This window comes from Lactuca virosa, chromosome 9, assembly GCF_052849685.1.
Source record: "Lactuca virosa cultivar CGN04683 chromosome 9, Lactuca_virosa_CGN04683_v6, whole genome shotgun sequence".
Taxonomy (NCBI): domain Eukaryota; kingdom Viridiplantae; phylum Streptophyta; class Magnoliopsida; order Asterales; family Asteraceae; genus Lactuca; species Lactuca virosa.
The window spans coordinates 166,582,294-166,598,708 of NC_136434.1; the positions used below are offsets into that span (position 1 = coordinate 166,582,294).

The 16,415-nt window shown below is 34.6% G+C and overlaps 1 protein-coding gene and 1 non-coding gene across 3 annotated transcripts; both read right to left on the bottom strand.

Annotated features, from left to right (window-relative positions):
- Positions 1 to 10,726: 10,726 nt before the first annotated feature.
- TRNAW-CCA (transfer RNA tryptophan (anticodon CCA)) lies at positions 10,727 to 10,798 on the bottom strand. Its single transcript has one exon. It is a non-coding gene; the product is annotated as a tRNA-Trp (tRNA).
- Positions 10,799 to 12,547: 1,749 nt separating this feature from the next.
- Positions 12,548 to 15,858, bottom strand: LOC145141097 (Putative N-acetyl-gamma-glutamyl-phosphate reductase). 2 transcript variants are annotated; one of them, XM_079074438.1, is made up of 13 exons: positions 15,707 to 15,858; positions 15,358 to 15,437; positions 15,160 to 15,285; positions 14,980 to 15,087; positions 14,812 to 14,898; positions 14,669 to 14,719; positions 14,511 to 14,582; positions 14,217 to 14,397; positions 13,804 to 13,884; positions 13,517 to 13,596; positions 13,298 to 13,387; positions 12,939 to 13,067; positions 12,548 to 12,801 (listed from the first exon to the last, which is right to left on the bottom strand). In XM_079074438.1, the coding sequence occupies exons 2-13, from the start codon at positions 15,418 to 15,420 to the stop codon at positions 12,694 to 12,696; spliced, it is 1,176 nt and encodes a 391-aa protein (XP_078930564.1). In that variant the 5' UTR covers positions 15,421 to 15,437; positions 15,707 to 15,858; the 3' UTR covers positions 12,548 to 12,693. The 2 variants fall into 2 exon arrangements, with proteins under 2 accessions (XP_078930564.1, XP_078930565.1); XM_079074439.1 differs by having other exon boundaries at positions 15,358 to 15,463.
- Between the last annotated feature and the right edge of the window lie 557 nt (positions 15,859 to 16,415).

The following is a 16,415-nucleotide window of genomic DNA, read 5'->3' on the forward strand; positions in this document are numbered from 1 at the left end:
CAAAGGCAGGAGCACGTCCGAGAAGACCCACCGGTTATTCCGGTGGTTGAAGAGTTACCGATGGATTGGTACAACGTTGAGTTGAGGAGGTACCAAGACGACATTGGGAGAGGCGTGAACTATGCTAACGAGTCATTTGCTTATTTATTTGAGCAAATGAACTTTGCGCCAAGGCCGGGACCCGGATTTCCATATGTATCAAGTTGGGACGAAAGGATGCAAGCAAGGAGAAGCCAAGCTGGAGGGAGTGGGCTGCAAGGAGATGAAGAGGAAGATGAAGATTGAAGTTTGATTTTGTTTAATTTGGATGTTTTTAAAAACAGTTTGTTATGTTTGTTTTTGTTTGGTTGTTTGGAACTCTAAACTTTTAGGACGTTAAGTAGGAATTTGCTTTTATCACTTGTGGTTGCTCTTATTTTCAGATTAAGGCTAGGATGCATGCGAGAGTTTCAAGTGTGAAGGCGAGAGTAAGGGTCAAGTCTAGAGGAATACGAACTAAGGTTGAGTCCGTTTTTAAGAGAGGGTTTAAGAGTGTTGCTAATTAAATATAGATGAAGGGAAGACACTAAATTATATTATACCCAACCATAGCAGAAACAGAATCAAAAGCAGACAAAGAAAATATCACTCAGCGGTGTACTCGCCGAGTGCATATTTTGGGCTCGACGAGTCCGCTTCGAAAATCACGATTTATCTGCTAAAAAACCTTCTGCTCGTCGAGCAGTCGTCTTTACTCGGCGAGTCACTCGAAATTTCAAAATCAACATTTGGCTTTTGACCATATTTGAAAGGGGTTTACTCATGTTCTTTCAAAACTATTTCCCGAAGATTTTTCGAGGCTATTTTCCTGCATATTTGGAGCTGTGCCACACGAGATTCGACACCCAAGACATGGATGAGCTGTTCCCATGTCTAAAGTCAGCTGAAGATGGAGCTTTCAATGTCAAAGATCAACCTCACAACAGCTATCCCAGGGGAGTTTGTTCCAATTCCCTCTTTATTTTATTGTTCTTTATCATGCATAATATGCAATGGGGACATTGCATAAATTAATTGTGGGGTAGGGGGTTGGTTACATTAGTTAAAATTTTAGTTAAATTTTGAAAATTTTGAAATTTTTGCATAAAATTTGCTAGGGTTAATTTAGAAAATTTTGGTAAAAGCAATTAGGAATCATGCTAGTATTATGTTTGATGATTTTATGAAGACCCAAATGTTTAGTTGAACCTATACACGTTCTAGTGCATTTGTGGCCTCCTTTATTCTAGTGAAATCATGGGACAAAAACACAACCTCGCTTAGTTTGAGGGATGCAATATGTTTAGCATCGTGTACCAGAAATGTATCCATGAAAATTTTTATCTTTAATCAATAAAGGTTGAATTTGAGCGCCCCTGCTTAAGCATGTAGGTATTGAGTGAAAAAAAAAGTGAGTTACATGAAAAAAAAAAGTGAGTTGCATGAAAAAAAGAGAATTACAAATAAAAGTTTGAAGAATTTTGGAGCAGTTAAAGTGAGGATCAAAAGATCAAATTTCTAAAGAAGATCAAAGTTGAAGATACCAAAAATCAAAAAGGTGTAAATGTTGAAGAATTCAAAGAAATCAAAGATAAAATATCAAAGAAGTGAAGAATTCCAAAAATAGCTCCATAGTGGTATCGAAAAGTTGTAATTATCTAGATGAGGGGGTTGTTTAGGAAAAATTTAGACACAAATGCATGCGTTGCGGTCTTGGCATAATGGTTGGGTTTGATTGGGATTGTCTTATGTGATTCTAGTGTGTAAAAATTCAGTTTTGCTTGGGGGCAAGCAAAAGCCAAGTGTGGGGTATTTTGATATGTGCATGTTTAGCCCTATATTTAGTATAAAGTTTTATCATTTATTAGCTAATTAATTGCATATTATGGACAAAAGGTACTTAATTATGTGTGAATTATATTTTCAGTCCAAAAGAAGTACTCGGAAGCAAAAGGAAGCAGGAGTAGCTATCGGGAAGCTTTGGAGTGAACAAAAGAAGAAAGGATCAAAAAGCACAAAGGACTCGGCGAGTAGGGACGTCTACTCGACAAGTTCCCGCGAAGATTCTCGAAGCAGAGGAGTCCTTGACTTACCGAACACGGGAATTTAATGAGGGACTCGACGAGTCGGTTGTGGACTCGACGAGTCGAGACGAATCTATAAAAGAAACCCTCCAGATCGATAGACGGGACTTCTGAGAACCCTAGGAGGAGGAGCTGCGATCCAGAACGAAGAGAGATATCTGGAAGAGTGAAGATTCAACCCAATTCAAGTTTTAAAGGACAACTAAGGCAAACCTTGATTTCTCTTAACTAGATCTAGTACTTAAACCATGTTTATGTTATTGAATTTCGTTTTTGAGTTTTCTACTGCCTTAATTATGAGCTAAACTTGCTAACTTCTGTTTGGGTAAGACAATTTTGAGACTATGATTTGATTAATGGTAGGATTAACTTTAAATTGGTGATTTTGTTGAATTAAGCTTGTTAGAGATCCTTATGCATTAACCATAACTATTTTCTGTTAATAGGAAGACAATTAGGCTGCATGAACATCTCTTGATTGTTTACCTCACGTGATTTATGTGAACACTTGATTATGTGCTTAGGATTAGTGGATATGAAACTAAGATTAATTAGAGAATGGGTAAGTTAATGTGTGTGCTTGTTTGATAAACCAACAACAAGAGGTTAATTAAATTGACAAATTGATTAACCATTACAAGTCTTATTCAACCCGAATAGATAACCTAGGGAATTAATTAATTTAGACAACTGGCCACTGCTTGAATTAGTTTATTTTCTAAGGATTAGCATAGCGAATGTGAATCTAATCACTTGAATCGGTAGCCAATAAAAGGTTAATCCATTGCACCATTACCATTAAATCAACCATAGGATCAATTGAGTCGAACCTGAACAGAAGTCCTTTTAGATATTGAATTTAGTTGGTCTTTGCTTGCTTAGTTGTTAGTTATTTAGTTAAGTTTTAGTTTAAGTTTCTAGTCTTGTAAAACTAGAGAAAACCCTAATTTTATTACTTGTCTCTTAGATAATATTAGTTATTAGTTTTAATTTTCCGTTCCCTGAGTTCGATACCCTACTTATTTAGTCATACCACAATTGATAGGTCCACTGCCTTTTGTGTGATAATTTATAATTAAGAGTAGGTTTAAAACTAGTTGGTTTTACACACATCAGTACTTGCAGGATGTCAAGGATGGGAAAGTGAAACCATCCCATGCAGGTATTTACACTATATTGTCTAATAACTCATCATATTCTAATTCTTGGGTTCTTGATACAGGTTGTGGTATTCACATCTGTTGTGACTTGCAGGGCCTAAGAAGAAGTGAGGATGTGGAGCACGGAAAGATAAACTTAATCATGGGGAACAAGAAGGCTACACCTGTTACCAAGATTGGAGTTTATACTTTGTTGCTAGATAGTGGGTTAAAGTTAGATTTGAATAAATGTGTGCACTCATCAGAAATGGCGAGGAATATTATTTCCTTTCTTGCTTTGTATAAACAAGGTTTTACCTTTTCTTTTGATAATGAAGTTGGTAGTATTAATGCTTTCTTTAATAATGTTCTTTATTTTAAAGCATTACCTTGTGATGGTGTGTATGAAGTTGTATCGGTTGTAGATAATTTAGGAAATAATGTATTATGTATTGATTCTTCTAATAGTTTGGATAAAGCATCTTTGTGGCATTGTCGTCTTGGACATATAAGCAAGAAACGCATAGGCCAGCTCCAAAAGGATGGAGTCTTGGAGTCGTTCGACCTCAAGTCGGATGATAGTTGTGAGTCTTGTCTACTTGGAAAAATGACAAAATCACCCTTCACTGGTACTTGTGCAAGGGGTGAGGGTTTGTTGGACCTTATACATACTGATGTATGTGAACCATTCAAAACCGCCACAAGGGATGCTAATCGCTATTATGTGACTTTTATTGATGATTTTAGTAGATATGGTTATGTCTACTTAATCAAACATAAGTCAGAAACTTTTGAAAAGTTTAAAGAGTTTAAACAGGAAGTAGAAAATCAATTGGGCAGGAACATTAAGATGCTTTGATCTGATCGAGGTGGTGAGTATCTTAGTATTGAGTTCCTCGACTATCTTAAGGAGTGTGGGATTGTCTCACAATTGACACCTCCCAGGACACCACAGCTGAATGGTGTAGCTGAGAGGCGTAATCGAACTTTGTTGGACATGGTTCGCTCTATGGTGAGTCGAGCTTTGCTACCAATCTCTTTTTGGGGGTATGCCTTAGAGACTGTCGCCCACATCCTTAATCTAGTCCCTACAAAGAAGGTTGCCAAAACACCTCATGAAATGTGGACTGGGAAAGTTCCCAATTTGGACCATATCAAGATTTGGGGTTGCGAGGCTTTCATGAGGCACGAGACTCATGACAAGCTCGAACCTCGAAGTGAAAGGTGTATTTTCATCGGCTACCCACAAAAATCTTTTGGTTACCTCTTCTACAGACCCAGTGAGAATGTGGTCTTTATGGCTAGGAGAGGGGTCTTTCGAGAGAGAGAATTTATAAACCAAGGAGACAGTGGGAGGAAAATTGACCTTGAAGAAATTCAAGACTCAATTGGTGAAGGAACCTCAGACACTAGCAATCAACCTGAGGAGGAAATTCATGTTGATCCAGCTAACGAGTCTATACTTCCGAGGCGTTCCACAAGGGTTAGGAACACACCTGAGTTTTATTATGGATTTCATATTACTACGGAAGGTGATACATTTATCAGTGACAGTACACTGGTAAATCTGGATGAACCTAACAGTGTTAAGGAAGCCATGGCAGGCCCGGAGTCTGCTAAATGGAAGGAGGCTATGGACAGCGAGATACAGTCCATGTATGACAATCAAGTTTGGAACTTGGTTGACAATGTACCAGGCCGTAAGACAGTCGGGTGCAAATGGATCTTCAAGAAGAAGACCGACATGGATGGGAAGGTGCACACTTATAAAGCTCGACTGGTTGCGAAGGGTTTTACTCAGACTCAGGGTATTGATTATGATGAAACTTTTTCACCAGTAGCAAAGATTAAGTCTATTAGGGTTATGCTAGCCATTGCTGCATTTCATGATTATGAAATATGGCAAATGGATGTCAAAACCGCTTTCCTTAACGGAAAGTTGGCTGAGGATGTTTACATGAATCAGCCAGAGGGTTTTGTCAGTGCAGAGTACCCCAATAGAGTGTGCAAGCTTGAGAAATCCATTTATGGATTGAAACAAGCATCTCGTAGTTGGAATCTTTGTTTCGATGAGAAGGTCAAAGAGTTTGGTTTCTCAAGAAGTGAAGATGAGTCCTGCGTGTATGTCAGAGCTAGTGGGAGTATAGTTAGCTTTTTGGTACTGTATGTGGATGACATACTACTCATAGGAAATGACATCCCACCCTTGCAAGAGATTAAGTCCTGGCTTGGGAAGTGCTTTGCTATGAAGGACCTTGGAGAAGCTGCCTATATCCTAGGGATAAGGATATTAAGAGAAAGGAGTAAAAGACTAATTGGACTTAGTCAGAGTATCTACTTGGATAAGGTGTTGAAAAGGTTCAACATGCAGAATTCCAAGAAAGGAGAATTACCGATCCAAAGCAATGCCAAACTGAGCAAGGCTTAGAGCCCGAGTACAGAAGATGAGATAGTTGAGATTAGTCGATTACCTTATGCTTCCGTTGTTGGCTCGATCATGTATGCTATGACTTGTACCCGTCCTGATGTGGCCTTCGCTTTCAGCATGGTCAGCAGATATCAGGGGAACCCTGGCAAGGCTCATTGGACTGCGGTAAAGAATATTCTCAAGTACCTGCGGAGGACTAAGGATTGGATCCTTACCCTTGGTGGGAGTGATGACTTGAGAGTAGTAGCGTATAGTGATGCTAGCTTTCAGACTGATAGGGATAACTTCCGCTCTCAGTCGGGCTGGGTCTTTACCTTAAATGGAGGGGCAATCACTTGGAAGAGTTCCAAACAGGAGACTGTAGCTGATTCGACTTGTGAATCGGAGCACATAGCAGCGAGTGAAGCGGCAAAGGAGGCGATATGGCTGAGGAACTTCATCAGAGACCTTGGAGTTGTACCAGCTATTAAGGAGCCTATGGAGATTTTCTGTGACAGCAATAATGCGGTTGCCTTAGCCAAGGAACCAAGAAATCATGGCAGATCCCGACACATTGACAGAAAATATCACTTCATAAGACACAAGATAGAAGAAGGACTCCTCGTGGCAAAGAGGGTATCGTCAGATGAGAACCCTGCGGATCCCCTTACGAAGGGACTGACGAGGGTTAAGCATTTGCAGCATGCGAGACGCATCGGGCTGAGGGACGATATTAGTTTTACAGATTAGATAGCTATTACTGAAACTTGTAAAATGTAATCGACGTTTGATGATGAATAAAAGTTGTGATTTATTTATGAGTAAGGTGTTGCTATCATTGTCAATTATTTACTATTGTTTCAGCTTTGCATGTTTTGACTTCTAGAATAATAAATTTATTCAAATTCTCCACAGTCGATCATATGTCGGAAGTAGGTATGAATCAAGACTGTCATGAATTGGGATTGTAGATGACTAAAGGTGTTTAGCCATAGCAATGGTTGCTACAACATTCATGAGTACTCATAAGTTATGAGTATTGGAATAAACCCACGCTCACTTGTATCACTTCATGGAATTTATCTCGAGTGATCGTGAGACGGTAATATCATATAAGTCTTCAAACCTAGAGATATGAGTTGTTACATATGAGTTGGTTGTGCATTGATTGCACGTAAACGAATCAGTAAATTGATGTTATAAAACGTGCCTTTGTGTACAATTCAATAAGTAGTAGAACAAGCATATGAGTCGAAGCTTATCTGTTCCTTCTTAAATTAGAAGCGATATTTGGGCCCCTCGATGATTTTGTTTTGACCTATGTACCGGGCCCGGTCAGAACTAAATTGATGTGTTCGATTGAGTTCTTTGTCAAACAAATCGGAAATTGGGAAACAAACTGCTGGACATTAAGTAAGACATTGTTCCATGTATTTGTCCGGCTGATATCATGAGAGCAGAGGATTATGTGATCACTTATCTAAAATGGCGCTTCATAGTTCAACAGAGTTTTCGAGAGCTACGATTGTCGGTTGGTTCCTGAAGCTATATAGGCAAATACAATTATCATACTTATCCAAGTGGGAGACTGTTGGATAAGGTGTCTAAGTCCATAACTTATTCGGTATATACTTGACCCGACCCGGCATGGTCCATTTGGGTTGCACTTCACCCGAACTATTTATATGGATAACATTATGAGAAGAGTATATTTGCGGCCTACTAATATATTATAAGTTATAATATATTAATATGAAATTGTATTATTTAATTAGTATTGATCTTAAATTAATTATGAATTAATTTAGTGATCATAAGGTGACTAATTAAATAATGGGCTATTATATTTATATGGTGTGGGCTAACACTCATTAGAAAATGGGCTAAGCTTAAATGGGAGTCCATGGATGATCCATGGAGCTTTTAACCCATGGATCCTTGGAATGGAAAAAGACATGGGTTATTAGGGTTTGCATGGTTCATAACCCTAATCATCTACACTATATAAAGAGGCTTATGGTGCTTGAAAAGACACTATGTGTGTGTGCATAAGGTGTGGCCAATTTCTAGAGTATTAGAGTGCTCTCTCATAAGTTTTCCAAGTTTGTGGTGATTTGTGATTTCCATTTGAGGCATTCACATTATTGGTGCTTGGCTCTCAAACTCCCAAGGAATCAACTCACTAACAAAGGTATGTAATTCTTCTAGTATCTTTTATGTTTAAAAGTACCCCATGTATGCTAGATAGGTTATGAACCTTGGAAAATTATTTTGCATGTATTATAGACAAACATAGATCCAAGGTTTCTAGGGTTGCATGAACACCTTAGGAGTGTTAGTTTGCTCAAAACCCAACATGTGATAGTTGTTGTTGTAGGAGAATTCAATTAATGGTAAATGGGTATCCCAAGCTTTACCGAAATCTATCACACAAGCTCTCAACATGTCTTCCAGCATTTGTATGGTTCTCTCTCTTTGCCCATCTATCTGAGGATGGTATACTGCACTCATGTCAAGATTCGTACCTAAGGATTTTTGCAATGATTGCCAAAACCGCGAGGTAAATCTACTATCTCGGTCAGAGATAATAGATATTGGCACACCATGCAACCGTACTATTTATTTTAAGTACGCCCTTGTTAACTTTTCCATTTTATCTGTTTCTTTTATTGACAGGAAGTGTGCGGATTTGGTTAATCTATCGACAATAACCCAAATGGTATCATGACCACCCGTTGTTCTGGGTAACTTGGTTATGAAATCCACTGTAATTCGCTCCCACATCCACTCATGTATATCTGGCTGTTGAAGTAAACCTGAGGGCTTTTGATTTTCTACTTTAACCTTGGCGCAAGTTAGACACTTGCCCACAAAAGTAGCTATTTCGGCTTTCATGTTTGGCCACCAATAGAGTTTCTTTAGGTCCATATACATTTTGTCTGAACCCGGGTGAACAGAGTATCGAGTTTTATGGGCTTCATTCATGACCACGTCTCTGTAGCCACCAAACTTTGGTGTCCATATTCGATTCATGAAATGACGAACTCCATCACCCTTGGTTTCCAAAGACTTTTCCATTCCTCTCAAGACTTCACTTGTCATGTTCCCAGGTTTCAAGGCTTCCAACTGAGCCTCCTTGATTTGTACAGATAAGTGGGAATGGATCAGTATAGGAGTGTAAGTGAGCCGAGCTACTCGTGAGCTACTCGGGATCGACTCGTTAAAAGCTCGACTCGAGATCGAATTAAACTAGCCTGAGCCGAGCTCGAGCCTAAATATGAGGCTCGTTTATTAAACGAGCTCAAGCCGAGCTTCAATTCATGGGCTCGCGAGCCTAAACGAGCCTATGTAGCGCGTCTGACTCCAGATCAGAAGGCTGCGTGTTCGATTCACGTCAGGTTCATATTTTTGTTTTTTTTATATGACGATGATATTAAGATCTGACATTTTTTGAAATTAAAGATTGAAAATGAAAGATTTTTGTCTCCAGTAGTTTGTTCAATAATTTAATTGAAAATACGAATCGGTCCAAGTCGTCGGCACATAAAAATTTTCAGTCACGGGACGTTTTGATTACTTCACGGTATTGGAGATTTCGTAGAAAATTTAATTCGGAATAATCACATTTCCGTAATGATTTTTTTTTTTTAATAATATATATCCATGGACGAAATAAAATGATTTCACACGTTATTTAAAACATATATTTTTTTTTATTAAAAGTTCATTAAATTACTAAAGGTTTCATTTAAATAGGTAAAATTTACGATACTAATTTTAAGTGAAAATTACAAATTTAATCAAATACATTAATTATATTATATATTTTTTTTTTATGAAATCAAAGTTAGTAATTTACTATACATAACATAAAAATTAGAAGAATTTAGAAAGAAAATTCTTTTTCTTAATCTCATGAACAAGATTTAAGAATCCATTTAGTTGATGGAAAAAGAAGGGGGCAGGCCTCAAGATCAACCGTGTAGTGGGCGAGGGGGTTGCTTTTTCCTTGAACAGTTCTTTCAAAAAACGAATCTATCTGACTGATCTAGGGGTGTAAATGAGCCGAGCCGAGCATGACCAAGCTCGAGCTCGGCTCGTTTAATTTTGAGGAAGCTCGAGCTCGATTCGAGCCTTAAAATGAAGTTCGAGCTCGGCTCGTGAACAATTTAGTGGGCTCGCGAGCCTAATCGAACCTAAACGAGCCTCTCTCTCTCTCTCTCTCTCTCTCTCTCTATATATATATATATATATATATATATATATATATACAGAGAGAGAGAGAGAGAGAGACTCGTTTAGGCTCGATTAGGCTCGCGAGCCCACTAAATTGTTCACGAGCCGAGCTCGAACTTCATTTTAAGGCTCGAATCGAGCTCGAGCTTCCTCAAAATTAAACGAGCCGAGCTCGAGCTTGGTCATGCTCGGCTCGGCTCATTTACACCCCTAGATCAGTCAGATAGATTTGTTTTTGGAAAGAACTGTTCAAGGAAAAAGCAACCCCTCGCCCACTACACGGTTGATCTTGAGACCTGCCCCCTTCTTTTTCCATCAACTAAATGGATTCTTAAATCTTGTTCATGAGATTAAGAAAAAGAATTTTCTTTCTAAATTCTTCTAATTTTTATGTTATGTATAGTAAATTACCAACTTTGATTTCATAAAAAAATATATATATAATATAATTAATGTATTTGATTAAATTTGTAATTTTCACTTAAAATTAGTATCGTAAATTTTACCTATTTAAATGAAACCTTTAGTAATTTAATGAACTTTTAATAAAAAAAAATATATGTTTTAAATAACGTGTGAAATCATTTTATTTCGTCCATGGATATATATTATTAAAAAAAAAATCATTACGGAAATGTGATTATTCCGAATTAAATTTTCTACGAAACGAAGTAATCAAAACGGCCCGTGACTGAAAATTTTTATCTGCCGACGACTTGGACCGATTCGAATTTTCAATTAAATTATTGAACAAACTACAGGACAAAAATCTTTCATTTTCAATATTTAATTTCAAAAAATGTCAGATCTTAATATCATCGTCATATAAAAAAACAAAAATATGAACCTGACGTGAATCGAACACGCAACCTTCTGATCTGGAGTCAGACGCGCTACCATTGCGCCACAGATCCATTTGTGATATTCTTGTATTCTAATTTAATTTATCATGAATCTGTAGAACGACTTTTGGGATTATATTGAAACTGTTTCAAGTCAAATTGATAGCATCTATTTGGGATTACTGGTCCAACATTTTTGGTTTATTTTGTTAGAACAATTATGCATTATAAATGATTACAAAAACTATATTGTTAAAATAACAAAATCTTAAAGTTTCGAATAAAAAAAATTAGTATGTTATAACCATTTAAATACACATTGGGTTTTTGACTTGTTACACTCTTAGCTAAGTTTTTATATTTTACTCATTTGACTATTTGAGAGAAAATATGCCTTAAATCAATCCATTCAAAAAAAAAGACTAATATTATAAAAGTCCTAAAATTTTAACGCGTAATTGGAAAAAGCACTAATATTTTTTTTATTGTTGCTATGGCCACAACTTTCTCGCAGGATTATTACTCTAGCCCACTTAACGAGTTTCATGGTTAACTTGGTTAAATTTTTGCAAAATCAATCCTAAAAAGTTCAAATTTAGTCCCTGAGGTTTGCAAAAATTACACCACATGGCTTTTTAACTTTATTTTTCATTTTTTGTATACTTTATTTGTTTTCGGTTTTTTTATAAATATATATACATTTTTTATTTTCTTTTTTATATACTTTATTTATTTTCATTTTTTAACTTTATTTTTCAACAATTTGATTTTTTTTACCTTTTATACCTTTTGCTTTCTATTTTTTTCTATCTTAGTTATTTATGGTTTTTCTAATTTTTTTATTTATTTTGATTCAAGTAAACGAACTCGAATTTAATATAAATTACTATAACAAGTTTTTTATACAGACCGATTATTATTATTATTATTATTTTCTTTTAGCCTATTATCAAATTGAAAAATATCACTAATTCTCAATAAACAAGCTAATTTTTTTTTAATTTTCATTTTTTCGTAACATAAATATAATAGCACTAAAGAAAAAAAAATAAAAAGAAAATAAGTTGGACCGAAATTACAAATATAAACATAACAAATTCATTTACTTGAATAAAAATAAAAAAAATTACAAAAACTATAAATTATATAAATTGTAATATAATCTAATATATTAATACATTTTATATTTTTTGAAAAAGGTCAATAAAAAGTTAAAAATACAAAAAAAAGTAAAAATAAAAACAAATAATTGGAAAACAAATAAGAAAAAAATTAAAAAAAAAGATGAAAAAATTAAAATATAATATACTCTATATATACACTATAAAATAGAAAAAAAGGTAAAAAAAATCAAATTGATGAAAAATAAAGTTAAAAAATGAAAATAAATAAAGTATATACAAGAACGAAAATAAAAAATGTATATATATTTATAAAAAAACCGAAAATAAATAAAGTATACAAAAAACGAAAAATAAATTTAAAACATCATGTGGTGTAATTTTTTGCAAACCTCAGGGACCAAATTTGAACTTTTGGGGACTGATTTTGCAAAAAAATTAACCAAGTTAACCATGAAACTCGTTAAATGGGCTAAAGTAATAATTATGCGAGAAAGTTGTGGCCATAGCAATAATAAAAAAAATATTAAGGCTTTTTCCAATTACGGGTTAAAAATTTAGGGCTTTTATAATATTAGTCCAAAAAAAAAAAAAAACTGTTACTTCTACCAAGAAAATTTGTGGTATCAATTCAATCTTGAATGATAGGTTTAAAGAAATAACATAAACAGATTACACATTATACAAGGATTCCATCAAATAAAATAACAAAAAAGAATCTGTAAATTTACCTGAATCACTGAATGATTCAAATTCCAATCTAAATAAACATAAATCTACCCCAAAAAAAAAGTAATAATACAGATTACACATAATGTGAGGATTCCATGAAAAGGAATTGTGAAATTAAGGAAATAAAGGCATGCATTTGAGCCCAGTGTTTTCTGGAATTCCCATCATCAAGTTAAGATTCTGTAAAGCTTGACCAGAAGCTCCCTTTACAAGATTATCAATCTGCAACATAATTTATTTATTTTTTATATAAAATCAGCAAAATAATCACAACAACAACAAAAAAAAATGTTCCGATCATTTTTTATTAGAATTAAATAGAAGAAATAGAAAGAAATGAAAGTATAATAAACACATACCACAGATATGATTATTGCTCTCCCAGGGATGCGATCAGGGAAGACATTTATATGACAAGCATTAGAACCTTGAACATATTTGGTGTGTGGAGCTTGATTATCAGGCAACACAGCTACAAATTCTTCATTCTACAAAAAAATAATAATATCAAGAACATAAAAATATTATTTTTAGTAAAATTAAGCGGTTGTAGCAGGTTTGCAGATAGTGTGGGAGTTTCAATTTCAATGTGAATTGGGCTCCTTGCGGACACTGCTAGCAGACTATTGTGTATCTGATTTACATCTGACAGTGTTGTGGGCCAGCTTAGAGGTTGTTGGAAGAATAACCCGTGTAAATTAAAAATAAAAAAAATTACCTCATAGAAGCGCGTCAACTGTTGTTTCAAATCTTCAACTGAAACTCCAGGAGCCATTTGTATGTTTATAGTTGATTGCATGCCTCGGCTCTAGAAATAGAGTAAAAAATTTTATGGAAAATTAGGTGTTTGATTTACCAATTTTGATTAAATAAATTTATATAAGTTAAGATTAGCCAATTTTATATAATTTAATGAAGAAGCAAGAGTAACAATTACCATTGGCATTAAAGTAGGAGTAAAGCTGATGGTCACACTTGAATTTGCAGCATTTGATAGTTCTTGTTCAATTTCAGGCACTAAAATTAAACCACAAGTTGAAAACAGATTAAAATATGATAAGACAGGATAGAACAGGTTGTACTGTGTTTGGCATGCATTGGACTGGGGTTGATGTGATTGGGACAATAATTATGCAAAAAGGTGGGACAAGGACTAAAGATATTTTGTCTGTGCAAAAAGACATGAATGCCCTCCCGATCCTCATCATTGAAAATAGTTTGTACCATGACGATGCCTTGTGATGCCATAAGAGAATATTCCTTCTGATATTTCTGTGTATAAATTTGCCTCTTTTGCACTACGTCCTGCAAGGCTCACCAAACATTTACATAAATACTCTACAAATGACTTAATAAAGAAATATTCCTTCAGATATTTTTGTATATATGGGTGATTCTTTTTCCCTTGATACATAAAGAACGACTTAATAGATGAAGTCAGAGAAATAAAGATTTTCCCTCTTTTTACAAGAATGAGACTAAGATTTCACAATACATTAAGCCAGGTTTTTGGCTTAACCTATTAAGTCATTCTGTCTAGATTAAGTCAAAAAGAAACAACCATATATAGTTGTCCAGATTAAGTGCTTAACCCATAAAAGCCCATTAAGTAAAAAAGAAACAGTTATATAAGTAACCTGCTCCACTAACTCCAGAGTTTGAGACAATAACAATATTATCCAATGCAATAAGACTAGCATTCATCAAAGGAACAAGAGGGAGCAAAACAGTAGTAGGATAACATCCAGGATTTGCAACAAGACGTGCACTTTGAATCTTTTTTCTATATATCTCAGTCAAACCATAAACAGCTTCTTTCTGCAAACATATCAACAAAAAGACTCTATAACAAAAGGAAACTTTTTTTTTAAGAAATTGATTGATTTAGTAGTTAAGAGTTTAGGTATACAAATATAATGAAGAACTTAGACCTGCAATTCTGTTGCTTTATGAGGCTGACCATACCATTCTCCATAGTCATTAATATCTCTTAATCTAAAATCCTGCAAACATTGCTTGTTACATGTTTTGTTGAATACTCAAAATGCTGAAAAAAATTAAGAAAAAACTAGAAGTTTATAGAATGTACAGCAGAAAGATCAACAATCTTTAAGTTAGATGGAAGGCCTTTGATGATTTCCTGCAATAAGATTATTTATAAAAATATCATAAAAAAAAAAAAGGTGATCAATGATGGAATTGAAAAAAGGGTATTGTACAATTGAAGACAACCTGCGTGGTGCCATGTGGCAAACAACAAAATACAGCATCTACAGTTGAAAAGTCTGCATCTTTTACAGCAACCAAATCAGGTAAATCCTGCAAAATATAGAAGCAACAATGCAAGATAAATGAAGCTTCTTTGAACTACATGGTAAATTAATTTGACCAATTGAATACCTGTGTGATTAGATGTGGAAATACTGCTCCGATTGATTGACCAGCTTTTCTATCAGCGGTCATTAGAGAAATGTCAAAGTAAGGATGGTTTGCAAGGAATCTTATAAGCTGTAAAAAAGGTGGATTTTTGTAGTTAAATTATGAAAAAATGATGAGTAGATGTATAAACGAACGATTTACCTCTACACCAGTGTAACCACTAGCTCCAAGAATACCAACTTTAATGGACTTATCTGATTTCTGAGCAGCTGATACCACTGAAAACCTCGTGGGCATTTTCCTGATTTTTAGCGATTTGGATTCTTCCTATAACTCAATTCAAATTATTATTTGTAGTTACTTTCACTAAGGATTTGAGCAGTATTGATTGATACAAACCTGGAACCTTGAAAAGCACCCTCCATCCATGAAAATTGAACGCAGAGCAGCCATGGAACTCATTTTCTACTCAAATAGCACTACAATATGGCAACAAAAAGATGAACTGAAGCTGAACAGTTAATTACAACAAACAGATTATCGGAATCATGCACACACGTTTTAAATTTGCCTGATTTACTAAAATGTGGGTCGATTATGGAAAGAAAAATGGTTGATGATTATTATATCCTAAACAGAAAGCATAACGGAGAATACCCATCCTCCTACTCCGTCTATCTGATGAGAAAGTTGAAGCAATCGGAAAAACTGAGTAATTACGAACAATGTAATGTGTATTTGGACATACCTTTGGGAATTACAGTATAGCTGATACTGAAATTGATCTTGTTTTTGCCGGATTTCGAAGAGCAGCTTCCAACTTCAGTTGAGTATGCGAGACACGATAGAATGGTGGAGCAAAAGGAGGCGGAGGAAGGGTTTATTAATTAACTCCAATTAACTGTTATGAACCCCCAAAGGGTTTATTAAGTTTATTTCTTGGGTTAATACAGAAAAAGACACATATCTTTTCGGATTCGAACTTTTTTTTTTTCTAAAACTTTATGGTTTCTTTATTTTTATTTTTTTAATTTGACCGTTTTAACATTTTTTTTCCTTAAAAATTTTAGAAAATGCTAGAGAATTTTCAATAAAATAAAAAGTTAAGTGTTTTTCCCAAAAAAAAAAAAAAATCTTCGTATTTTGGCTTTATTAACAAAAAAATCATCCCTTAATTTATTTATTTATTTCTTTATTTAATTTTTTGCAATTTAATCATCGAAACCGGTTAACACTTGTAAAATAACTCATGTACCCGATTAGTATCGGTTTTAAGGGTTAAATTGCAAAAAAAAAAAAACCATTGATGACTTTTTCGTTAACAACGCTAAAGTTTTCTAAAGATATTCTTTTTTATATATATTAAATTTATTTGAATAAAATATATATTATTTATTAAAAACATAAAATACAGATATCATCTACATCTCTTTCACTAAAAAAACTCATGTTTTTTT